This window comes from Porites lutea, chromosome 8 (assembly GCF_958299795.1).
Source record: "Porites lutea chromosome 8, jaPorLute2.1, whole genome shotgun sequence".
NCBI classification, from domain to species: domain Eukaryota; kingdom Metazoa; phylum Cnidaria; class Anthozoa; order Scleractinia; family Poritidae; genus Porites; species Porites lutea.
The window spans coordinates 23706216-23732969 of NC_133208.1; the positions used below are offsets into that span (position 1 = coordinate 23706216).

Sequence of the window (26754 nt, forward strand, 5' to 3'; positions counted from 1 at the left end):
TATTTGCAGCCAAATCGTTGGACGACAGTGAGTATGAGCAGACCATTATTTGTAGGCAGTTGTTTGCAACTGCTAGATCTTTACCTCCTTCCTTTGTTATTATTGTTATTTTTTTTCTCTACAGGGAGAAAAACATGTACACTAGAGGGGCTGAAGTAAAAAAATTAATTGACAGAGCGGGGAACAAACTAGAGTAAGCTTAACGTTAGTTGTTTTAGTTGAAGGTTTTCTGTATTTGTCTGTGTTGTCGTTGTTTTAATAGCGGGTTCCGGTAGTCTTTATAGTATTAACGGTCGGGTAATAGACACCCCACTCTTGGTAAACCCCGGGGGGTACTTTAGGATTTTTTGGGTGGGGATGTGCCGCTGGGACCCTGGAACCCGTAACCTATACCAGAGCTAGTTCAGCTAAATTTTGCTACCCTATACTAGAGTAAACTCCCCAAATTCCCCCTATCCTAGGGTAGCTGTTTCCGTAGTCTAGATAAAATCTTCAACCAAGTGATCAGTTTCCTGAAAAGTAATACCCTATTCTAGACCCAAACGCTCTGATTTATATACCCTATGCTAGAGTAAACTCCTTAAAAACCATACACTTCACAGCGGCACATACCTATATAGCCCATATATGGTAGTACCCCCCCCCCCCCCCCCCACGGGTTGTAAACTTCTTTTTTTGTCTTGTTTTCTAGTGTTATGTTGTTCTTTCCTATTATTTATATATGTTTTTTTTTATTATTCTAGGGACAAAGTGCGCGTGTTCTTGAACGAAATTCTACCAAGGTACGTGAATAACTCCAGCTGGTAGTCAGAGTGGGACTTAAAGCCGGCCTGAGTTCTAACCAGTCTGGCAGACATTTGTGTAATATATGTATAATGCGAATATGGTATTCTGTATCATGAAGTTTGAGTAACAGTGACTTTTTTTTTCCTCAGACATCCTTCAGTTTTTCATGAGTGGTTCTTAAAGACTTTCCCGAATCCAACTTCATGGTAACTATTGAGAAACATTCAGGGCCTCGGCCGACTTACTGGAGAAAATGCTGTCATTCTTGTTTTATTCTAATCGGAGAGCTTGGTAACACGTGATTATGCGGTTGCGTTATAAATTACCAGTTTCTAGGGCTAGTTGTACCCAGTTTTGGCGAAGTTTGCTCTTATTACTTTTGTACAGTACAACCAACCGTCTGTTCCTCTACAGGTACATGAGCCGCCTGGCATACTGCCGTACCTCAGCGGTCATGTGTATGGTGGGTTATATCCTTGGTCTTGGTGATCGCCATGGGGAGAACATTTTGTTTGACGCTAAGTGTGGAGACTGTGTACATGTAGACTTCAACTGTCTCTTTAAAAAGGTCAGTGACGACTCCAAAGGAGGAAGTCTACCAAAACGCAATTTAAAACTCTCTCCTAAAGGGTACATTAAAAAGTTTGAGCCTTTCGCAAAGTGATTGTTACAAGTCACTTGTCATTTGATATTCATTCTTTAATTTTCGGTATACACATGTATAGTTTTTTTTTGTAAAATTTATCATTATTTTCCAGGGAGAAACCTTCGACTGTCCTGAGCGAGTGCCATTTCGCCTGACGCACAACATTGTTAATGCAATGGTGAGTAAACGTTTGAGCGAAATAAAGTATGCTTGCTCCGCATCTTAAACAGCAAATTGTGTTAATTCCTTTTATTATTCAACTTCGCTCAGTAGAGTTCTGTACATACAAACAACACCCAAAATGAGTACAACCATCTCACAGTATTTGTACCCCAGGAAACCGGTTGGACAGCTTTTTTACAAACTTCGCACATGGCAGAAAATGCATCGTTTCCCAAAGAAAATAAAGAATTGGAGCCAAATTGTAAGCTTAAATAAAACCGAGTTTCTAGAGAGACGTCGCCTGAACAACAATGAAAGTTCGACATTTATTAGAATTTTTTACAACATGCAAACTTTATAAGCTCAAAAAACAACAGGGAAATTGAAAACAGACCTGATCGTGTTTAATAGAGATATGGTGTTGGTGGAACTCCGTGAAACAAAAAAAAGAAAATCTCCGCCGACGAACTGAACAGTCTCCTTCTAATTTCTCTACTATGGGATGAAACTATACATGGTATACTCTAGACGTTTTTCAAAAAGTGTTCGTTATTATTAATCCTCGCGAAGTTGAGGTTTAAAGGCTGTTGTTTACAGTACCTCCTTGAAACTTCTTGAATTTGTGGAAGATTTTTTCGTCTTTTCATCGCAATTTGCTCTCCTCAGTTTTTCTACTAGCTGTCAGTTTCAGTAAAAACTGGAAGACCATCGCAAGCGTGTTTCCATCGCCGTCATCACTCTATCAGCATCTTCATTGTTATCTGCATGTTTTAAAATGAATGAATCAGAATGAATAAATAAATAAATTCCTATGCTGGTTAAATATAGGGTGAAAGTAATTCAGCTGGTGATTTTGAAAACGAACGTAATTGCTCTATAAATTCTAAAAAAGTTCGTTAAGGCACGAAAATGACAATTTGTATTTTGATCGTTACTCTGATTGACGGTCCACGTAGCGCTTAGTCTCCTTGCCTCCATCACGCGGGGAAGTGTGGCTGCGAAGGAGACTACGTAGCACTGAAAAAATGAGTGTGGTTTTCAGTTGACGTAATGCATTTTTTCCTTTTTTGGATAAAGGGTCCTCTTGGCTGTGAAGGTGATTTCCGGCGTTCTTGTGAAGTGACGCTCAGACTTCTAAGGAATCAGTGTGATTCATTACTAACGTAAGTCAATGTCTTAAGCAAAGTTCAATGGAAGCGGTCGTTTTCATCACGTCGTCATCCTCATCCTCCTCATCATCATCATCCTCATTATCATCATCATCATCATCATCATCATCATATACAGGAGGTAGCGTGGCCGAGTAGTCAGCGCGTCGGACTCGCAATCCACGTGTTCGAGTACTGCTCTGGCCAATTGCTGGATTTGTTCTCGGTCGTCCCGAGTTCAAATCCTCGGCTGCGCTTGTAAATAGCCATCTGGTTGCCCCCTGCCAGTTAGGATTTTTAATCCCGTTATGTTGTGTTTGAATTATTTGTTTCTAACGATTTAAGTGGAGTGCCTGTAAAGTAGCTAGATAAGCTAAGAGCACTTTCCACTATAAACAAGCCTTTAAATCTTTAAACTTTAATTATCATCATCATCATCATTTATTTGCCTTGTTCCAGTACAGAGCAAGTTTGCAGCTAAATTTGTTTTAGCGAGGAAACCTTATAGAAACCACTAGGCTTAAAAAACAGAGGCCACCTCGAATTTAAATACTATATTTACAAGTAAAATAAAAGCTGCGCGTGTCCGGCTTGGCCAATTCAGGATCATTTGAGTTAAAACTCTAACAAATTTTTCTTAAAGCTGGAAAGCGTTGTGAACAGGTAATATATATTGGTGCTAAGAGAGAATTCCAAAAATTTCAAGAGAGAATTTCAAATCAAACTTGTAGAGGATCCACTGAAATTTATGTGTCATCATAACAGATTAATTAACTGATGCTGTTAAGTTAACTCAGTTGATAGAACGCAGGTCTGCAAAGCGGGGGGTCGTGGGCTCATCCCTTGTCCCTTGTCCCGTTGTCCCGACCGACCTGAAAGATAATTGGTAGAGCGTTGCACCGGTATTCGCAGAGGTCAAGGGTTCGAACCCAAAAATTGCGTCAATAAATGCGATGATCTTTCCTTAATTCTGCTATGGGCCAGTAAGTTCAAATTGATGGGAATGTTATTTTTTGGTCATGCGCGATCAAGTCAGAGTTTATTTATTTATTACACAGTGTTCTTCGAACATTCATTTACGATCCTCTTGTGGAGTGGCAGAAAACAAGAGGGAGAGAGTTATTGGCCGAAGCTTCTAAGAACAAAGAAACTGGAGAAGTCACGAATGAGGAAGTAAGTATTGATCCTTTTCATTCATTCCTGCAACAGTTTGTGGTGCGCAACAATTATTACTTCCGTTTATAATATCGCCATTAGGTCATTGTCATAGTAACTTACAGTGTATCCATGGCAGCGTTCACACTTAGTGCTCGGGCAGGGTGCCCGAGTAGGGTACTCGCTGAGGGATCAATCTAGGTTTCTGGGAAACTGCTCACCTACCCCTCCCGTAAGTAAACATTTTGCCCTAAACGAGAAGTAAGCGGTAATGTTGGCTTAGAGGAGGGGTAGGTGGGCATTTTCCCAGGAACCTAACTTGATCCTCACTAGGCACGTATGGTCAGTAACTGTTATGACTGTGAGTCCTCCGATTTTATGCGCGATGTCAAATCGGAAACTAACGGCGGTTTCGTGGTGATTGCTTAGTGATCTCATGGAGATTTTCAAATAATTATGCCGACAGATTATTCGATTATGCGTGTTTGTCATATAGCACGGTCCGATCAAATTGTTTTTTCATTCCTTTAAATGAATTATCGCTTTCTTCGTCGATATTTACTTATTGTGGTGTTTATAAGTTTTAACTTATGCTACTTAGATAAGTATTGCGTCTTCCACCATGTGTTGATAAGAAGTCTTGTAAAAACTCCGTAAGATTCCAAGAGCTTTCTCTGTGAAGTGCTAACTTACCCCGTTATTATTTTGAGATAGGGCCCTGTTCACACTACGCAAAAATTCTGTCAAAAGGAAGCCATTTCTAGTGCGAACGATTTTTTTCACCGACCAAAATTTTCTCAACTGTCCCAAGTTCAAAGATGCCGTCGAGAGGATTTGGAGGCCTACATTTTCTTTTTGTCAGGCGACAAGTTCCTTTTTTCCTTGATGTCTTTCCTTTATTGGGTCAACTTCTTTCGCGAACATAACCAATTAAAGTTCCTTTAATTGACGTTTCTGTGTAGACGAAAAATTTCGCTTGTCTCAAATGCGAACGAGGTTGCAAAAACGCTTACGCTTGGCGCTTACAAAATTTTCAATTTTTTTGCAGACGCCAAACTTTTTTTCTTGTTGTTGTAGTAGTAGTAGTAGTAGTAGTAGCAGTAGCAGTAGCAGTAGCAGTAGCAGTAGCAGTAGCAGTAGCAGTAGCAGTAGCAGTAGCAGTAGCAGTAGCAGTAGCAGTAGCAGTAGCAGTAGCAGTAGCAGTAGCAGTAGCAGCAGCAGCAACAGTAGCAGCAGCAGTAGCAGCAGTAGCAGCAGTAGCAGCAGCAGTAGCAGCGGCAGCAGCGGCAGCAGCGGCAGCAGCGGCAGCAGTAGCGGTAGTGGTAGTAGTAGCGGTAGTAGTAGCGGTAGTAGTAGCGGTAGTAGTAGCGGTAGTAGTAGCGGTAGCAGCAGTAGCAGCAGTAGCAGCAGTAGCAGCAGTAGCAGCAGTAGCAGCAGTAGCAGCAGTAGCAGCAGTAGCAGCAGTAGCAGCAGTAGCAGTAGCAGTAGCAGTAGCAGTAGCAGTAGCAGTAGCAGTAGCAGTAGCAGTAGCAGTAGCAGTAGCAGTAGCAGTAGCAGTAGCAGTAGCAGTAGCAGTAGCAGTAGCAGTAGCAGTAGCAGTAGCAGTAGCAGTAGTAGTAGCAGTAGTAGTAGTAGTAGTAGTAGTAGTAGTAGTAGTAGTAGTAGTAGTAGTAGTAGTAGTAGTAGTAGTAGTAGTAGTAGTAGTAGTAGTAGTAGTAGTAGTAGTAGTAGTAGTAGTAGTAGTAGTAGTAGTCCTAACAGGGCCTAAGATTAAAAGTATCCTGTTTACCTAGGGTGTGAAGATATTGAAAGATATCGAGAAGCGATTTAAAGGTTTTGAGGGAAGCAACAGGATCATGATACCTCTGTCAATAGAGGGACATGTTCATTATCTTATCAATGTGAGTTTTAGTTTCCTTTTTTTCGTTATGATTATTATTATTATTATTATTACTATTATTATTATTGTTATTATTATTATTATTATTATTAATTATTAGTAGTATTATTTATATTGCTATTACTGTTACTATTACTATTAACTATTAATATTATTTGGCTACTCTCTCATCTACAATTTACAGTTTCATTCATAGCATTTGCGCTTGAAAGTGGGTCGGTTTTGTGTCGAATTCCACTATGGGATTGTGTGGTGGTGAGTGGGAAGCGGGATGGGGAGAAGGAAATTTTGACCCGTTTATCTGCGCAGCCTCCCCAAAACAGTCCGGAGTCCAAGTCGACTTAAAATACTTTTTTGTTGTTGTTCAGCACGATGACCGTACTTGACTGTTGTGTAATAGATCTATTCTCCGTGTTTTTGCACTTGCTCTCTTAATGCCACTCTATAACGTGCCTTTCTCATGTCCCTGTACTTTTGCACAGCATAGTTGTTAGCTTCACACTAGAAGCGAAGTTAATTTCAAGTAAGTATTTGCTTCAAGTGCTCTTGGAAATCTTAAGTCGCTCTGTAGAAAACATGGCTCCACACTTGTTGGCAAAGTATATTACTTGAAGTAAATGCTGTTAATCTCTCCGTTCTTGGAACCGCTGCACGTGCACATCGTGCACATGGCTTCCATTTCTTATTGGTCAAGTGTGTTCTCAAGTGTGGTGTAGCCCATACTTGGCGACGAACTTCGGCTTCTTTGAACTACGAGCGTTTCCATGGTCACCAAGTAAAGTTGAAGAAGGTACATTTTACCCCTTCACACTCAAAGAGGGTTGCAAGTACACTTACATTATACTTGAAGCTCTAGTGTGAAGCCAACAAGTATAACAACGCTTTACCGTATCACGTGAATGTCTAAAAAGCAGAAGGATGTTCACTGAGTGAGCACATCGTATTTCGTACATGTGACAGGCTAACCTCTCTTTTTATTTCCGATTTTTGCTTCTATTGGTTTTTGCAGGAAGCCACGAGTGCTGAAAACTTGAGTCGCATGTACATTGGCTGGGCGCCGTACCTTTAAATTGAGAGGGAAGCAAATTAGTGGCCCCAAGGAATTCTTAAAGCTGTCAGAGTTACTCTTTGCGTTGACTTTTATAAACAAGCGCTAGAAATTAGACATCACTACCGAAACAGGATACATCTCAGTGTTCCAAATAAATAAGATACCTTATTTGCGTTTGCTTCTTCGTTTGGTTATTTGGTCAGTCTATTAAAGTAGTCAATTTTGATAAACTCATCCAAAACAAATTTAAGAACAAACAAGAGGAGAACTCTTAGGGCGCTTACCTGTCATTTTCAATATGACGTATTAGCCTTCCCGAAATGTTTTACTAAAACCCCTTACTTGCAGCCGTGCCAGAAATAAACTGACCTGGCTGGATAGCCTGTGTACAGACCCTCCCCTCCCATGAGGGGGGTCTGTACACAGGTTACTGACTGGATAGTCCTTATCAGCACTGGAATTCTCCTGGTCTGGCCAGTCAGTTTTGACAAATGGTAAACTCCCTTTGTCTCTGACCAATTGCAATAATAAGTCCACCCTTGAAAAAAACATCTTCCGTCCCGTATTGTCCAGTATTACTCTTACTGTATTGTGTGGGTGCACAAAACCTAACGTCAGAAACATTTCCATTCTGGTATTCCGGGGGGGGGGGGGGTGGGGGTTGGGTAGAAAGCTGAGTGGAAAAGCTGGAAAGTCACCAAAACGCTTGCACAAGACAGAAAGTGTTGGTCAGACAGCGTGGAGGCCTTATGCGCCTACTGACGCGATGAGACTTGAGGATGATTAATCCCTTCAATTAAAGTACATCAAAAGATCGACAATTGAATCAATTAAGTCCGTCACATCTTATGCGGGTGGACCCATGAATTAAGATTGAGTGGCTCGCATGGGAATTTCGACTGTGGAGCGACTTCATCTCAAACGTCGAACTTTTCATGTGCCGAGCCTAATTCGTAAAGTACTATTATATTTTCACTGTTAGGCACTTTAGACCGTTGTACACCGTGAAAATGAAGTGCGTCCGGCTTGTTAAGCTCGACGTCTGAATCAACCGTCGAATTTATATCAAATAGGGTTACGGTTCGGTACATAAAAAGTTCGACATTTGAACTGGGCCTTAGAACCACGCTCTGATGACCAATATACAATCGTTAAACTGATCAGGATTGATAAACGAATAATTTTTGGCACCGCCCGCTTTCGTTAGAAAAAATTAATTTGCGTCCTGTTTAGAGGGTCTGAATGGGGGTACATCGATATCACTAAACACTTCATTTTTTAGCTTTGCAACATGAAACAGTCAAATTTTAGGCATTTTAACACTAACAGTAAAAAATTCTTTGAAACAGTAACTTTTTCTCAGAAAGAAGCAAAAACGGCTCCAAAAAGGCCAATGTCATTTTGTTTATTATATAAACGAGTTTTCGGCCATTTTACGACAATTTTTTTCAGTTTTCCGAAGTCAACCGAAGATTCTCGGAGACTGCCGAAGATTTTTGAAGACTAACGAAGAGGCTCGACCATTGCTGAAGATGTCGGAAGAACCCTCCAAACACTTAACAGTATATTCTTCGGAAACAGCAAACATTAAAAAATTGGCCAATTTAACAGCAAACACTAAAAATTATGGGCAAATAACACTAAACACTAAACCCCATTCAGACCCTCCGTTAACTGTACTCTTCGTCCAGTATACAATCAACTCCCTTTATAGCCAATACCTGACGCTGTAAGAACCTCTCATTAGCGAGAGTCGATCGGTAATAGTGGGACTCTATTTCAGTCAAACGTCTGCAACATTTTTTTGCCTGGGATTTAGCTGCTGTTCGTATTTCGGGGTGTGATAATAAGGCAAGAGTTGACTGTAACAAGTTTATAGGATCTAATGTTTTCTCTACCTTAAACGAAAACGGAATAGTGTGAGCGGCTATGTTTGATTAAGGATTCTTTTGGTCACTGACTTATGAGTTTTCTTAAGAATGTTTGATAAATTATTCATTTATTGTGGCTGTAGTGACACTGCAGGAAAAGAATTTAATAGTTTAAACTGAAAAAGATCTGCCCTCATTTGACTCTGAGCATCTCATTTCTCAATCATTGAGGGCTTAAGTTTTTAAACCGGCGCTACACTGATTAATTTGAAATGCAAAAATTACTTTTATTGAGATCTAACTAGAATAATGTGTTGTTAGAAACAATGAGAGCGATCAGGTCTTTTCAATATGCGGCATGTTTTTAATGTTTTGTCTCTCTTAATCTCACCGATATTGGGTCAGTCTTTTCGATATCTCTGTTCCAATTCTCTTTGTAGGGAACTTGTAGAGACCTTTAAAATAATTGACCAAACTAAAATACGGCCCTGTAATTCAGTTTTTTGCGAGAAGGACGTACAAATCAAAGTTTTTATAACACTTGTTTTTGAGACTTATGAGCGATACATAAACAACGTTAGAATCTAGAGGCCGTTGAATCAAAGCATCACATTAGCTTACATGCTAAGACGATGTGAACATAAAGTAAGTTATTTTGTTTGAAAGAGATTCAGTTGAATAACCCAGATTTGTTTAGACACAAGCTAAGCACTAACGAGATGATTGGGGTAATAAACTGGATGGGAAAAGTTGCTAACTGCATGGAGCCTAACTTGTTTGTTTACCAACGTTCAGCTGAACGTAGGGGATAATCGTATCCTAATTAGTAATTATTCTTAAATGGAAAGTTCTCTTTTAATTTCATCGATATTGGGTCATTCTTTGAACTGTACAATTGTTTTCTTTATTATTTCTGTTTTACAAGGAACATACTTTAAAAAACATAAAGAACAGGCCATTGTAGTATTTGCAGTTCGATGATAGTCGACGATATAAGTGAACTCGAAGCATCTCACATTTATTAGACCTATAGCAGAAAATCGCTATATATCTTTTTCGAAAAGATTGGCCGAGCCTGCTGTTATTCTCCCGAGTCAATGAGGAGAAAATAAACTTGATCGAACAAAAGCATTAAAAAAAAAGATCAATTGAAAAATCATTTTGATCAAACCAAAAATAAGACCTTGCGGTTTAAATTGTCTACTTTTAAATAAAGGCCATGATAGGAGCTGCACTTTGATAGTTGATCGGCCAGCGTGCAAGCTTCGCTTGCTAGCCTAGAGTGGGGTGAAGAGAAAACGCTGCTTTCCCCTTTTCTCTCTCCCATCCCCCTAAATTTTGAATCAAACATTACATTTGAACAAATAAAAACTATTCAGTCAGTCAGTGTATGAAAGATCCAGTCGGCTGAAGCAGATCAGTTGGTGCCTTTTCAAGAAAAGAAAGACATTATTGCGTATGTTAGTGATTGTAGTATAAACTTATCATGGGAAGCAACGGAGCATAACTTGTTTTGTTGGCTCTGCGGTGTTACCCTTGCATATAATTATTTAAAAATCTAATTGGTAATCTTCGTGAGTGTTTAGACTTTACGGTATTGCGGGATTGACCTTTTTTTCAAGCAGTTTTTCGGTAATTTATTTTAAATGTGCGTTATTGCGGTATGATCTAGCACTAGCTTCGGTATGCGGTTTTTCATCCTTTTGGCTGACGGTATTCGGTAAAAGAAGATCCTTCACGGTATTGCGGTACCGTTCATTTGCAAAGAATATGAAACACAAAACACGGCAAACCCATACAGGATAATAAAAGTTACTTAATATTTTTAAGTCCATAGATAAAATGGTAAATGATTATAATAAACACGATTTCTGACAGTTAATCTACAATGGAATTGTTGTTGCATTTAATGACCGGGCATTTCGATCGTTGTACCGATAAACTCGAGGTCTTCTCACTTTCTCTGGCAATGGTTGAGGTTGATTTCTGGTGCATACATGCTTGAGTTAATCAAACACGCGAAATGGACACAACTTTACTTAAGCATGCCCGATCATAAATGCGGTATCGGCATTTCGTCGATTTTCGACCCGGTATTTCGGTGTTTGCCAATTTTTGTTACGGTATTGCTGTATTGGGCACCCCCAAATGTCCCCCTCATTTTGTCTCAAAGAGATTCAATTGAAAAAACCTCTGTCCTCGGAAGGCTTTCAGACACAAGCAAGTACGGGATAATAAACTGGACTGGAAAAATTCATTGGGGCTAACTTGATTATGTTCAACTAGGGGAAAATTGTGCCTTTATTACTACAATGGAAAGATCTCTTTTTATTTCATCGATATTGCCGCATGGGTCATTGAATGTCAGGTAACTTTTGTTTTGCAAAGAACCAGTACTTTTAATAACATAGAGAAAGCTCGTTAAAACATTTGAAGGCCGGTTATTTGAACTCAAAGCATCTCACATTTTTCAGACCTATGACAGAAAATGGCTTTCTTGTTCAGAAAGATTAGCCAGCTGTTTACCCGAGTCAATGGTGGAATAATAAACATGATCGAACAACAAAGCTCTTAAACTATTAAAACTCTCTGTCTGTCACCCGCATTAATTTAGCCTTTGACAAAACAGCACTTTTAATCACTAAAACCCAGAAAAAACTTGTGATTTAAATTGATAGGATGTACAATTTGATAGTTAATCAGCCAGAGAGCAAGCTCTAGCCTAGCATGGGGGTGAAAAGAAAACGCTACTTTATCTCCCTCCCGTGCCACGTTCTCTCCATCTTACACATTTTGCATTTGAGGATAATGTCGCAAAACCAAATTTGCTTCTGAGTGGACCAATTGGGATTGGAATTGAAAATTTGAAAAATCTGGTCTAAGTTTGAACCGTTAAATAGCAGTTATAAACCTTATTATATTTCACAACTACATCTGTGTCTTCTACTATATAATTGTATTGCTAATTTCCATACTACAAAACCATTGAAATCCACCGGTTACCAAACGAATTGAATTGCTTGTAATCCTTTAGTCGCCCATTAATTACCTTGGTTTTCTATTATCTAATTGCATCGCTATGCTCCACCTACTTATGGCTCTTGGTAGCAGCCATTAACTGTTGACGCAAAGATCACCAACTTTTTCAGAGCTTTGGCAAAAAAAAGTTCATTGTCTCAGTGAACATCAAGCTTTTGAGCCACACCGGTGTCAGCAATTGAAAAGTATAATGTTGTTTTTAAAACTCCACCTTTTACTTTCGTCATGTAATTAATTTTGCCCGAAGGACGCCCTGTAAGTCAAAGAATGCATAACACTAATTACCTTTAAAATAACAGTTTTAGAATCTGTGCATGCGGGGTGTCTCCGAGGTGTCAATATTTTGGCTCAGCTAGAGCGTTACATTCTCAGACGCATTTAACGACAACTAAATTAACAAGTATTGTTTTTTGTTTAAAGATCCATGTGAGTAAATTAACTAAACTATGTAATTCAGTTTTTGGCTAGAAGGACCGTCGCACAAGTTTTTATATAAGACTGTTTTTATATATTACAGCCTGATATTACTTATTATCAATACATGAACAACTTTGTTTAGAAACTGAAGGCCGTTGATTGTTTTACTCAAAGCATTATATTTATTAGCTTACATTCTAAGACAATGTGAACATAAAGTAAGGTATTCAGTTGTCTAAAAGAGATCCAGTTGAATAACCTAAATTTGTTTAGACACAAGCTAAGCACGCACGCGGTGACTGGGATTAAACCGTAATGGGAAAAGTTCCTAACTGTATCAGAGTCGGAGGGAAAAGAAAACGCTACCTTCCCTTTTCTCCTCTCCCACCTCCCTAAATTTTGAATCAAACATTATATTTAAACAAATAAAAATGATTTATTCAGTCAGTGCATCAAAGATCCAGTCGGCTGAAGCACATCAATTTTTGTCTTTACAAGAAAAGAATCCGAAAGAAAGACATTTGTTTGGGTTTGTTAGTTCAAAAACAATGGAGCTTAACTTGAATCATTGGCCTTGCGGTGTTTTCCTTGCATAAAATTATTTAAAACCTAAATGATAATATTTTTGTGAATGTGTAAAGTACCGGATTTAATAAAAGCAATGATTAGAAATATGTGGAGCAAGTTTGAACCGTTTTACATACAGTCTATATTTCTCAACACTGAAATTTAGTTTCCCGTTTTCAGGTAATGTTAAAAACACAGAAACACAACATTGTGTCTTCTGTTGCGTAACTGCACAGGTAAGCTCCACCTACCAAAACATTGGCGGCCACTAATGCATGATTTCCAAACTAATTGAGTTGTGTATACTCTCTTTAAATTCCCGTTTTCTTCTTTATGACCTTGTTTTCCATTGTATGATTGCATCGCTATGCTCCACCTACAAACCCATTAGCCGCAGCTACCAGTTAACTTATTGAATTTGTTTATACTCCTTTTGTATTCCCATTGGTTGATGAGATTGTCTCCTCTACTATGAATCTACTATGATTAGTGGAGAATATTGTATAAGTTTTGGGTGTACGATTTGAGAACAACTTAGAAACGTCAAACAATCCAGAGCAGCAAGTCTCTTCTCTTCTTGTCGGAGTGTCAGCGAGGTAAGTTTAAACTCTAGCGGGGTAACTAGATTTGTATTTTTAATTACTGTTTTTCTTTCTATTAAAATTGGTGGGTTTGTGCAAACGTAGCCTATACCTAACATTTGCCCAAAGTCAGTTATAATTTCATCGGCGCACCTTGATTTAAGAACGCTGGGCGTTTAAATTTAACTGGAATTCAACTCCTGCTTCTTTGAAAAAAAAAATCAGGTGCGGATCCACACCGGTTTCCACCGTTTTACGGAAATCGGTCACATTTTTCATAATAAATATAATTTTGATAATAAAAACACTTCCAAGGTTGGAATCTGGCCAGTATCCTGTCTGAATGACTATGAGATCCAGGAAAGGGGACTTTAAGGAATGAAAATCCAAAAATTTCCTGGGGGAGCCCGTCTCCGGACTCCCCTGGAAGCTTGCGCTTTCGCCGCTCGTTTAGGAAATCGGTTGGTATTTATCCTAGATCCGCGCCTGAAAAAAAAAAATATATATATATATGCATATATATACATTAATGCATTGGCACAGTATACATATGTCATACGTCTACCGCTTGCAATTGCGGATAGATCAAGCTAATTTTTCCATATAATGGCACGAGATAGTAACTACCTTAGTTTTCTCTGCACTTCTTGTTCTATATATGCAAATCGAAAATGCAAACAGTAAAATGCTGGCAAAACAGATAAAAAAAAGCTGCCTAGAGAAATTTCAACCCTTTCCATGCGTCAACCAATTCTGTTCTGGTCGCCAAATTAGCCATTACAAGCAACAGCCATAATTATGGCTCTTGCAGCAAGTGATTAAATACGAAAATAAAACGAGATTACGTTCAAAATCCCATAAGCCGCGCTATTGTTTTCCTATTTTCGGTTTTCAGTGTGTCATTATATCAGAAATACAAAAATGCAACTTAAGACTATTTTTTGTATTTGTTGTTTAATTGCCGTTAGCTGAGGAGAATGTTCACTTTATCGTGTACAGTCTCGTAGACAACAGGATTGAAAACTTAAAGATGACTGGCCGCCGCCTTAAATGATATGTTATTAAATAGATTTTTTTTTCAGAAAGGACCCGATTGAACTTCGTAGTTTCCTTTTCGTTAAAAGCAATGAAGTTTGCACTCCTAGGTGATATCTGTCTTTTTGCTGTATGAATTCGTCTGCCTTTTTTAGTCGGCTTGAAAGTATATACCCTTGAAATTGCTACCTGATTTCCCCAAGACGAGGGGCAAACGTCGTAGTCTTGGACTGCTCGAGTAATAAAGGTAAAACAGAGGATATTTGAAAGTAGCCCAGTGATCCAGGGGACTCCCATAAATTTCGCATCCGTTTAATCAATTGAGGTTTCTGGGTAACTGAATACCTACCCTCCCCTAAGTCACAATTTTGCCCTAAGTAAAAAGTAAGTGTTAATGTCAGACTTAGAGTAGATGGTCCGTTACACAGAAACCTCAATTGATCCGGCATCCGTAACTCCTCCCCCCCCTCCCCTCCTACCGCCGGCCCTGACCCTATTTAGGGATAAGACAACGAAAATTGATACTCTATTGTTCAAGACGCAATTCAAGTGAAAAACGAAAACTAAGAAATTTTCCTTAAATAGCTTTGTTAGGCTTAAGTAGCTTTGTTAAATACCCTTGGCTAAGGTTGTAGTGGTAACTAGCTTCTAACATTAAGGCCAGTATAATTCACATTTTCATGCTATTTTCACTTCCCCTACTATCTTTCAGATTTATGCCTTTTATTTCCAAGAGTCATAATGAAGAAGGCTTTTTGTGTTGTCATACTTGTAGTACTAATCATCGCAGTGACGTCTTATCGCGTGCATCGTCGCCAGGATGAAGAAGGTATGGGCTGTTCTAGTCTCTTGGGACGCTGCGAAATTGCAGCGTACCTGACAGATACATAGCTAGGGAGGCTTTGCGGCGAATATATTTTCCACCGCACCTTTTCAGAAGCCGCCAGCTTACTCAAGCTAGTTTTGTTCCCTGTTAAGAAAAAAACCGTGCACGGATGGAGCTAAGCAGAAATTCATATAAATTGACTAAATTTTATATCTTTGCATTTTCGTAATTTTTGCCTTTTCAGGACTTTCACAAATGTAGACTGGGAACTAGAGATTAAAAAAAAAAAGCACAAGAGTCAGAGGAAAATATTCTTGACTTTTACTATCCCTCACTTAAGCAAACGCGTGTATTCTAGAAACTATTTTTACACATAATTCCAGCTACGTTCTAGATCTATTGCTGCTGAGTTATTTATTCGCCCAAAGCGTAAAGAAATTAGAGCGTTAACGTTTGTTAATTTATCCAGCGGAAGCTCCTTGAAAAAGAACTAAACAAGTTCTCTGTAGTCACATTTACGATGCTTGCATCAGCAAAGACGCTTGCTAAACCCATACAAATCAAATGTACCCCACAAAAAGAATATATTTATCTATCTATTTGTTTATTTATTTATTCATAATCAGAGAGAATTTACAGGAAACCAATTGAAGTTCTTCAAGATGCTAGAGAAGCAAGGAAGTTTCTAAGAGGAAATGCAGGACGCCTCTCCGTTCTGAGTGATCCTGGTTGCTGTGAAAATTGTATGCGAGAAGTGAGGGCTGGAAATGCCAGGAGTTGTTCTCATTGTGGCAATGATTGCCAGTAAACTTACTCTAAGGTCATTATTATAAGGCTTAGGCCAAACGTCGAACTTTTCATGAGACGAACTTAAGTTGGTGAGTTAAGTTCGACGTCTGACCTAGTTAAGTTCGTCCAAATGAGTTTGGATCTTCCAACGCGTTCTATCCGTCTGTTTCGATTCACTGAGACGGAAAGAACGTCCGAAGATCGTGTCCAGGAGAAACGTCGATGTTCACAAGAGAGGAACTAATAGATAAAAAATTTGTATGAAAATGTATATTTACAGCTTTATCCTCTCTTGATATTTAGCCTTGTTCGGGAGAGAATTTATTACTGATCTGATTCAGTCGATTGGTTCGACGTGTTATCGTTCGACGTCTGACACAAAAGACGATCTTAACTTAATTTAGATCGACCCAAATTAGAGTTTGGTTCGTCTCGTGAAAAGTTAGACGTTTGGCCTGGGCCTAAGGCACTCAAATGTCCTAATTCTTTCAGTCCTTTTTTATTTTCATTACATGTTACATTTACGTATATAGATACGTAATTTTCCTCGGTTTTTCTGTATATAGATTTCAAGTGTTGAAGTGTTACAGGCAAGAAGAAATAGATGAGTGCTTAGAGAACACGTAATATAATTTTTTATACCCATGAATGCAGGAAGAAGTGTGGGGGAGGTTAATGTACCAACTCGTTACAGTTTTTACATCATGTCTTTTAAGAAACATTAACAGATAAGGAGGGAGGTAGGGGCGATGTTATCACGCCATTTGCTATCTTTTTTCTTTTTTACAAAGCTAAATCTTGTCTTCGGATCAACTGAATTCCACAAATAATGATCCAGTCTTGTTTTTATAAGACTCACGATAATTATTTGGGCATTGAAAGTGTTTCCTGTTGTCTGTTGGAACAAATGGCAAAGATGGAAATGGATTGGAACTTGAAAAAGTTGGGCTAACATTCTTTTCTCAAGTTTTAATGCTATGAGCCGAAACCACAAAAAAAAAAGTCACCATCAGTGGTTAGTGCTCCATGATGAAATTTGTTAAATTTCTCTAATGGAACATTTTGGCGCTTAGTAATGACGTCATCAGATAATTGACCTAAAAAAGTAATATCCCCATGCAATATTTCCTTTAAACCAACCTCGTTCTAAGGGTTCTTTCCTAATTTTGTGTACGGAGCGGAGACAACCTGGGAACGAGCTTGCCTTTAAAATTGTATCAAGAAACGTGAATCAAGAAAAGAGGATAGTGACACGGACACGTTCCGTTCGATTACATCTTTTCTTACCTCCTTTTCGTTACAAAAGAAAAGAAATTAAAGGCCACTGCAGACTCTGCACAATATATCAACGCACTGTGGGTTGTATTGCTAGACTCGCTACACAAGTCGACTTCTCATAAGTTCTTAAAACCGAGCGAAGTGAGCTACACTGATGCGAACGAGGGTAGTACCTCTCAGTATTTCAAGACAGGTTATCTTATTACTGACAGTGCAGTGGAACGTCCATATAACGAAGTGCCAAGGGACTGGCAAAATTTGTTCGCTATAACGAGGGTCCGTTATATCGAGGTACTTTTCCATAATTATATTTTACTATTACTGGGTTAAACAAACTCGTTCGTTATACAGAGGACTTCGTTAAATAGAGGTTCGTTAAATCGAGGTTCCACTGTGTTGTTCTCGGTATTTTATAGTCTTTTTTTTTTTCAGTTTTCGACTGCGTGGCTTCATAAGTAATTATATCCTATCTCTTTCAGGAATCTGAAGCCGGACACAAGAACTTGGCATTTCACTTTTAATTATCATTTTATTTTGTATATGTTATGTCATTTTATTGTTTCCTTGGGTGAACAACGTGGTATTTTTTTGTTGTGTGATCTTTGTTGAGCGTGAAAACAGTTTTAGTTGTGTGTATTCCAGATTGGTTAAGGACTGATGCACTTTTAAAAGCAAATGTAAGATGCCGAATAAACGAACGCCTTTCACATACAATAGAAGATTGTTTGCTTGTTTGTTCCGTTTCCCGGCACTGTTTTTTCAAAGACTTTCTACTTTCAATCTGTTCTTGGATCCTAACTTATAGAACAGTTAGCCAATTGGCAACTAAGACAAAAGGAAAATACAACTATGCATGTATAAAGCAATTTACTCTGAGAAGGATGCCCAACTCAAAGATTGTATAATAGGAACAATGAAATTTAATATTGTAGTTTTAAAATTTTCGATATTTGGCTGATATACATATCGAATCAAAAGCAACAGTTTAAACTGAAAAAGAGCTTCCTTTATTTGACTCGGAGCATCTGATATCTGCATCATTGAAGAAGTTTTTAACCGCTACACAGACTAATTTCAAAATGCAGGTACTTGCTTGACCTAACTTGAATAATGTGTAATAGAAACCATGAAAGCGATCAGATCTTTTACAATGCGGCATGTTTTTAATGCTGCTGTTCATTTTTCTCTGTCAGTAATCTTGCCGCTGTTGGGTCGGTCTTTCCATATCTCTGTCTTAATTCTGTTTTGTATACGGAACTTGTAGAGACCTTCAAAAACACGATTTGGATCAAACCAAAATACAATCGTGTAGTTCAGTTTTACTTGAAGGACCTTCAAGTCAAAGTTTTAAACAACACATAGATGAAGAATGCCCGGGGAGTACTCAACGAAATTTTATACGGGGAGGCTCCGCCCCGAGGTCCAACCCCTTCTTACCCTTTTTTTAAACCATGATTTTTGACAGAAAAGGTACCCCATTTCGTATACCTACTGATAAATGGTACCCCTTTCACATACCTAGTAGTTCAGAACGTAATGCATCCCTTTTAACCGCTGTAAATGCACCGTCTTTTTGATGTGAAGAAATTACAGCTTAATTATAAGAGGAAGTTTTCGTATCTCTTTTACATCCACAAAATACGTCTGTTGGCCCATTTTGGTCCTTTTACAGACCGAAATGACAAATTTTCTCGCCCTTTCATATACCTGCAACCTGAAAGGAAAAGGTACCCCTTGTGGGTGGAGCCTCCCAGTATAGACCACTGATGGTCATTACATGGGGTACCCCCCTCCCCCTCCTCCCTTCCCCGGAACAATGAAGCCATAGGATAGATTGTCGGTTTTTCTCCTGGTACTCTGGTTTTCTTCTCTCCTCAAAAACCAACATTTTGAAACTCCAATTCGATCTTCAACGCACGAACACGCCTCGAGTTCTTAAGAACTCCTAAGGGTTTCGCCAGTAAATAAATTACAACAAAATCAACAGGCTGATTGTTGATTGTTTAACTCGTAGCATTTAATATATTAGCTTACTTTCTGACACTGTGAACAAAAAAAATAATATATTTTGGAGGGGGACCGATTGGGTTTTTAACGGTATTGCGGGATTTGACCTTTTTTTCAAGCAGTTTTACGATAATTTATTTTTGATGTGCGGTATTGCGGTATGATCTAGCCCTAGCTACAGTATGCGGTTTTTCATCCTTTTGGCTGACGGTATTTGGTAAAAGAAGATCCTTCACGGTATGCGGTACCGTTCATTTACAAACTGATATGCAACATAAAACACGGCAAACCCATACAGGATAATAAGAGTTACTTAATATTTTTAAGTCCTTAGATAAAATGGTAAATGATTTTATTATACACAAATTTCTGACAGTTAATCTACAATGGAATTGTTGTTGCATTTAATGACCGGGCATTTCGATCGTTGTACCGATAGACTCGAGGTCTTCTCACTTTCTCTGGCAATGGTTGAGGTTGATTTCTGGTGCTTACTAGGCCTTGAGGTAATCAAACACGCGAGATGGATACAACTTTACTTAAGCATGAGCGATCATAAATGAGGTATCGGCATTTCGTCGATTTTCGACCCGGTATTTCGGTATTTGCCAATTTGTCTTACGGCATTACTGTATTGGGTACACCCTTCCCCCCTCCCCCCAATGTCCCTCTCTTTTTGACTGAAAGAGATTCAGTTGAATAACCCAGCAGATTTGTTTGCCTGAGGGCTTTCAGACAAAAGCAAGTACAAGATAATAAATTGGACTGGAAAAATTCATTGGAGCATAAGTTGATTTTGCCCACCAGTGTAGGAGAAAATCGTGTCTTAAGTACTTACAATGGAAAGATCTCTTTTAATTTCATCGATATTGCCGCATGAGTCATTGTCACTTAATTTTTGTTTTGCAAAGAACCTACTTTCAATTACATAGAGAAAGCACGTTTGAATATTTGAAGGCTGGTTATACCGCAAGAAGTCTGCAAGATACATTTGAACTCAAAGCATCTCACCTATTTTTCAGACCTATAGCAGACCTTTTTGAGAAAGATTAGCCAGCTATTATTCACTCGAGTCAATGATGGGATAAGAAACATGATCGAACAACATGCATGCAGACGAAGCTTAACTCTCTGTCCGTCACCCGCAATAATTTAGCCTTTGACAAACATCATTTTAATAAACCCAGAAAAAAACCTTGTTATTTAAATTGATAGGATCTACAAGTTGATAGTTGATCAGCCAGCGAGCAGCAAGCTCTATCCTAGCTTGGGGGTGAAAAGAAAACGCTACTTCACCTCCCTCCCGTGCCACATTTTCTCCATCTTGCAAATTTCGTATTTGAGGATATTCTCCTAAAGGCAAAGTTGCTCCTGAGAGGACAAATTGGGATTGGAATTTAAAATTAGAAAAACCTGGTCTTACTTTGAACCGTTTTGCAGTTATAAGCCAGTTACTTATATTTTTTACAACACTTAAATTTAGTTTCCTGTTTTTGGTTTATTACACATAAAAACAACATCTGTGTCTTCTACTACATAATTGCATTGCTAATTTCCATACCACAAAACCATTGACATCCAGTATTACCAAACGAATCGAATTGCTTGTAATCCTTTAGTTGACCGTTTTCTTTTAATTACCTTGTTTTCTATTGTCTTCAGTTTATGCGCTTTCATACTGCAAGAGAATACGTCTTAACTCAGTGATTGAATAATAAACTTGTAGACGAAATGCTGACAAAAGAACTTAACTTGTTTCATGTCGAATCTGTACCCTCATTTGTTTACATAGACCGGCGGGGTACTCCCTTAAATAAGCTATATAGGTATGTGCCGCACCTTCAGGTAAGGTTTTTGCACCGTTTTGGTCTGAAAACGGGTATACACTGTGCCCATTTTGGTCTGGAATTGGGAACTATGGGAATGTATGAAAAATTAATCGTTTCCATTTCAAGTGAGTAAGAAAGAAAGAGAAATATGCGAATTCGAAATGGATTTGAAGAACTGTTTTGTTTGCGCTCTAAACTAAGTAATGATAACCACATAATTTCTGCCTAAAGGCCAGAGGTCTGAAAACGGGTATGGATTTTAGAGGTCTGGTATGAAAACGGTTGTGGAAAATTACATTTCTTGGTCTGAAATAGGTTCAGGATTTGGAGAACCGGGCGGCAGACCCCTACCAAGAATTCCCAGAAGTAACCCTCCCCCCGGGATTAGGTAATTGCATTCCTACGCTCCACCTACAGAACCGTTAGCGCTAATTAATTGGCTACTAAGACAAAAGGAAAACACAACCATGTATGAGTAACTTTACTAGAAGGACGCCTAAAGTCAAAGACTACATGATAATTAGGCAATGAATCTATTGGTGATGATGATATATTTTAACTCAAAGCATCAAGATCCCAAACGTTTTAAACAAAAGAGATTATTTATTTTGTCTCAAAAATAGAGAAGTGGAAGCCACATCGTTTTGCGCGTTTTTCAACAGCAGTTCAAGAGTCATAAAAAGTTAACGTACGATTCCATTGTCACCAAACGCATAAAAGAAATACAATGGAGATTGATGTATTTTCTTCCGGTTTTGTGGTGTAATCTGTTGATGATAATTCACTATAAGTTAAAGAGAGATTGATCTTGTTTTTGCAAATGCAAAGATAATATACAGTAAGGAGCAACATTGACCGGGCTGGAAATATAAATAACATTTGAACCTTTTTGCAGGTATAAGGTATATCATGTTAATATGCTACAGTGAATCATAAAAGTTCTGGCCGCCTTTCCTATTAGGAACGTTAATTCTGTGCATTAAAATACAAATGTTATTGTATTGCTGTTCTCCAACGACAAAACCATTAGCGTCCATAAGTCGTTTAATTAGCTCCTTTGCATTTTGATTTCCCATTGGTCTCATTGGATTATTTGCCCCAGTGTTATGATTGGCCAAAAAGATTTAATATTTACGAGAAGTTCCAACTGATCAATGAAACGTACTGGAACGTGTCAAGCATTTTAAAGAAGCGAGTCTTCGCATACGCATCTTCCTTCCGAAGTTTGATCATGTAAGTTAAATGTTGATTTGGGGAGATATTTTGCTGTTTTTTTCTTTTTTACTCTCTGATCCACTGTGAAATTAATGTATTTCTTTATTTAAGTTTGTCAAAGTTTAAAATTCTCCGCCTTGGAGCCATTCTTTGAAAGGTTACTCCCAGTTCAAACGTCGAACTTTTCATGTACCGAACTTAATAGCTATTTGGGTCGACCCAAATGCCAACTCAGTTAATTTTTATGATGTAAAATAGTCTACAATGTTTACCAATAAAAAAAATTACAGTAATTTATACATTAGGTTCGGCGCTTGAAAAGTTCGACGTTTCAAACCATGTCGCTCCTCAGTCGAAATTCCAATGTGGGCCACTCGAACTCAGTTCAAGAGTAGACCCAAATAAGATATGTCGGACTTAATCGATTCAAATGCCGATTTTTTCATTTACATAATTGAAGGGATCAGAGACGGTACATGAAAAGTTCGACGTTTGAACTAGGCCTATCAATAGCCGAATTTAAACTAGAGACGAATTGTCTGTTTAGGACGAACAAGAACGCTCTCATTAGCGTTGAGTCTCGCTTGCTTGTAGATAAGTTTTGTTGTCAAAGGCTCTTGTGCTGTTATGCTATTTTCTCGTTTGGAATACAAAACGAGTGTCATATGTCATAATGATAATCAAAACGTAAAAATTGCAGGGAGAGATAGGCCGCACGTCTTAGCTTCTCACCTGGATGAAACCTTTGAAAACCGTTTGCATATTGAAATTGCTCCAGTAAGGAGAACTCTTTCAGGGATTTTACACTCAAAAAATTGAACTATGATTTTTATCAGTTTAAATATATATAGCTTCTCTGTCGCGGATATATGTCCGTGCAGTTGATGTTTACGCGATCTTAGAGTACAACGTTTAGAGCTGTACACAGCGTGCATTTCACAGTAGACCTGCACCGTTTTAAACCTCTTATTTTATTGGTGCCCTTTAATCTGCACCTCTATTGTTTTCAGGGATAGGGGCATTGTTATGTGATAATCCTCATTGTTTTTCCAGCTAATCACAAACAATCTTTCAATTAGGTGCGGGGTCGCCCGCATTTTATCACAGTATCACTGGGATAAAAGCGTTTCATTTTGATAACTCTAACTTAACTATTAAATCTCTTACCCAGATCTCTTGTTGACGAAGCAAAAGGCGAGATCTGGTCAAATCCGATTTGTACACGTGATTGCCTGTCAGGAATGTGACAGGCGATGAAAGAGCGCACCCTCGAAATAAATCTTTAGTTTCAGAAGCGTTAAACAACGAATGTGATAGAGCCATGAATTAAGTTGTCTCTAACAAAACATGGTTATACGCATATCCTACGTATAGACAAACTGAATTGCGGTTGTTTTTCTTCATAACTTCAAATTCCAAGCGACAGCTAGTTAGTTTAAATTTTATTATCATAGCTCGCGCTAAAAGCTCACTTCTAGGCGAGAATTAGTTTTACCCTTTTCAAAGGTCTTAATTTTGATACCGAGAGAGAGTTAACTGAAGACTTTGCAAAGCATGAAATGCAAACGCTATAGCGCTCGCAGGAGACAACACTCACGTCACTCGGTTACAATCTGTTAAAGCCAATCACAAAAATTGCATTTTGTTACTATTCCAGATCTCGCCTTCTACTTCGTAAACAAGAGTTCTGGGGACGAGATTATTAACTATTTGATATGGAATATTACATGTAAATTATTTGTTATTTATGAGTAAATAACTGACATCCTTATTTAAGAAATACTTCAAGATTGTCTTAATTTAAAAATTTCGTTAACATTTGATTTCAGACTTCCATTCCTTTTTGTTCACCATGAGAATTGTCTCCGTTGTCACGTTTGCAAGTTTGGTTGTAATGGGGTTGTCACAGCTTCTAGCGCCATGTAAGTGAAATAAAAACATGTTATATGAGAAACAGTTTACTTTTACTTCTAATTGGCCAATAAGTGAAATTTTTACTTAGGTGGCGGGGATGGTGCAGGGATGACTTCAATGGTCCAGGTCCCACACACACACACCCCTCCTCAAAAGGCGGGCGGGGCTAGTTTAGCAAACATCAAGAATTCATTTGGTCAGCCACAAGTTTAAGCAGTAAAGTCTTCACGTTATCATTTTTCAAAAACACCGTAAATGCTCTAATTAGTTACTGGTTTAAACTCTCCAAGTGTTTAAATATACACAGTTATACGCATCTTACAACTTCATATATAAACGAGTGTCTTTTGGTCAGAACTTTTAAAATAGTTGTTCCACAGAATGTCTCTAATAACACGTAACAAACGCGCGAGCTACCAGAGTGCCTCCTTGGGATTTCGCCTTCTGAAGGGGCGGGGGGAGGGGGGGGGGGGGTGAAGGGTACTTCCTTATGAGGGGCTAATGGGGATGTGGCACTGTATGCGGTCGCATTTTCAGGACTTGATTGATTATAATGGAGTCTCACTTTCAATAGAGTTACTAGAATGGGGTCGCACATTTTCGGATTCTTTGGGGTAAGACAGTTTTTCACATTTACGGCTAGCAAACGTACCATTCATTCAATCTAAAAAATGGGTCAATTCATAAAAATAATATATAGATTTAGCCAGGGCTAAAAGCGAAGCTCTGGTTAATAATACGTGTAAACAAAAAAAGTTAAATCGTGTAATGCTAAACGGGGGACGACAATGAAAATGGCTTCAAGATTAATAGATCTAATTAGCAAAAAACAAATTGCACGTGCCGCACACTTTTTTTCCTAATTAGCAAAAAACAAATTTGCACGTGCAGCACGCTTTTTTGTCTTTCCCTTGCGGTTGTTTTGCACGACTACAACGCTGTTTTGTACGACTAAAACGTCAAACTTCCCAGTTACAGACTATTTTTATGGAGAAATTGTCGTATGTGCTTACCCAATATTTTGTTTCCAGTGTTCATGTTCGCTTTTATTTTTCACTGCCGCTCATTTTCACCTTGCTGGCCGCTAGCATTTCTCATTTTCTCACCGCCGCTTTAAATTTCCATGTTTTTCTTCCTACGAATTTTCAATAACTCGCTGTAGTCCTTCCCCTGTTATCCACGTTAGTGTACACATAAAAAATAACAGCGAAAAAGACACGACTTTTTTCTTTCTAAAAGTCCGGGCGACCATGTGATTTTCTTCCAAATAAAACCTTGAGTTGCATTTGGGTTCCCATACCTGTTGATTGAGTTATTTTACATTGGTATGCCTGTGGTGCGGACAGACGGTCGCTCGCTCGATCGCTCGCTCGGTGTACGGTCACGTGATTACCAAATTTTCTGGGATGGGTAGATTACCACATTTCCTTAGCTATGGGGCTCCGCCCACGCGCGCGCTTCGCGCGCTGGTGGAGCTCCGCTAGAAAGTGACTAAGTTAGGATAGCGAATCTTACATATTTGCCCAAAACGGAATAAGATAGGGTCTATAATTGACCACAGAATAGACTTCAATGGGGTAGGGCCTCTGAGAGGCCAGCGGCACATACCCAGCAAAAATTGACCCAAGTAACGTCCCTTCCACCTTCCCAGGGTTCTTCGCAGGTAGAAGGATCTAAAGATTTCTTCTGATCTACTATGTTTTTGCATGTAACTTATACAAGGATGAAGAAAAACGTTTTACTTTTAACTGACTGCTGTTTCCACTTCTTTTTAGCCGAGGAGAAGAAGAAACTATGTGCAGCTATAAGCTTTCACAATCCCGTGTTTCCATGTCAAACGAATAGCCCTGATAGATGCGTGTCTTATGGCTGCTGCTTTGATTACGATCTTGGTTATTGCTTTAACGCCCCAGGTATTTCTTTACACTCAGTTATTTGTTATATACGATAACAATGGTCGAGTAGTGGTTACACGTTCGGTGGTATTGTGTATAATTACCGGATGAGGTTGAGTAGGATGTGAAGAATTATGCAGATCGAGGGGGATGTTATCCACCGAGGCTGAAGGCCGAAGTGGATAATATCCTCTGAGATCTGCACAATTCAATACATCGTATCACAGCCAAATTCAATAATTGTTTTATTATTCATTCAAAATATTCTTAAGTTCTTAAGTTCATGATTACCTCTTCGTAAACTTTCTTCAAAACCTTGACTTATTTCTTGCACGGTTAAAGCATATAAACAGATGATTTATCTTGCAGATACTCCTCAAAAAGTAGATAACATCCATCGAGCAACATGCTTTGCATATCTTTCATTTCTTCCATTCAGTTTAAGTCAGAAATTTAGCTATTTCGTGTTCTAACATCAGTTTACGCTATTTTTTTAAGTTTACTATTGCTAGAGCAGCCTCGTTTCCAATCCAATATATATCATCTAATCGATGGCCCGCATCGCCTTGCTTCCACTATCAACTGAAAAAGAGACTGAATGGCTCAAAATGACAGCCGGACAACGGACAAATCGTGTTATGTT

The 26754-nt window shown here is 38.6% G+C and overlaps 2 protein-coding genes across 2 annotated transcripts in view; both read left to right on the forward strand.

Moving 5' to 3' along the window:
• The window catches only part of LOC140946649 (serine/threonine-protein kinase ATR-like), a 66941-nt gene extending 59809 nt beyond the window's left edge, over positions 1-7132 (forward strand). The window contains exons 62-70 of the mRNA XM_073395759.1: positions 125-193; positions 744-782; positions 936-992; positions 1201-1354; positions 1545-1610; positions 2672-2757; positions 3801-3915; positions 5691-5798; positions 6807-7132. Of these exons, the coding sequence (XP_073251860.1) occupies positions 125-193; positions 744-782; positions 936-992; positions 1201-1354; positions 1545-1610; positions 2672-2757; positions 3801-3915; positions 5691-5798; positions 6807-6866 (754 nt within the window). The 3' untranslated portion in view covers positions 6867-7132. The remainder of the gene's footprint in view (positions 1-124; positions 194-743; positions 783-935; positions 993-1200; positions 1355-1544; positions 1611-2671; positions 2758-3800; positions 3916-5690; positions 5799-6806) is intronic.
• The window catches only part of LOC140947016 (uncharacterized), a 284819-nt gene that overhangs the window by 185066 nt on the left and 72999 nt on the right, over positions 1-26754 (forward strand). The window lies entirely within an intron of this gene.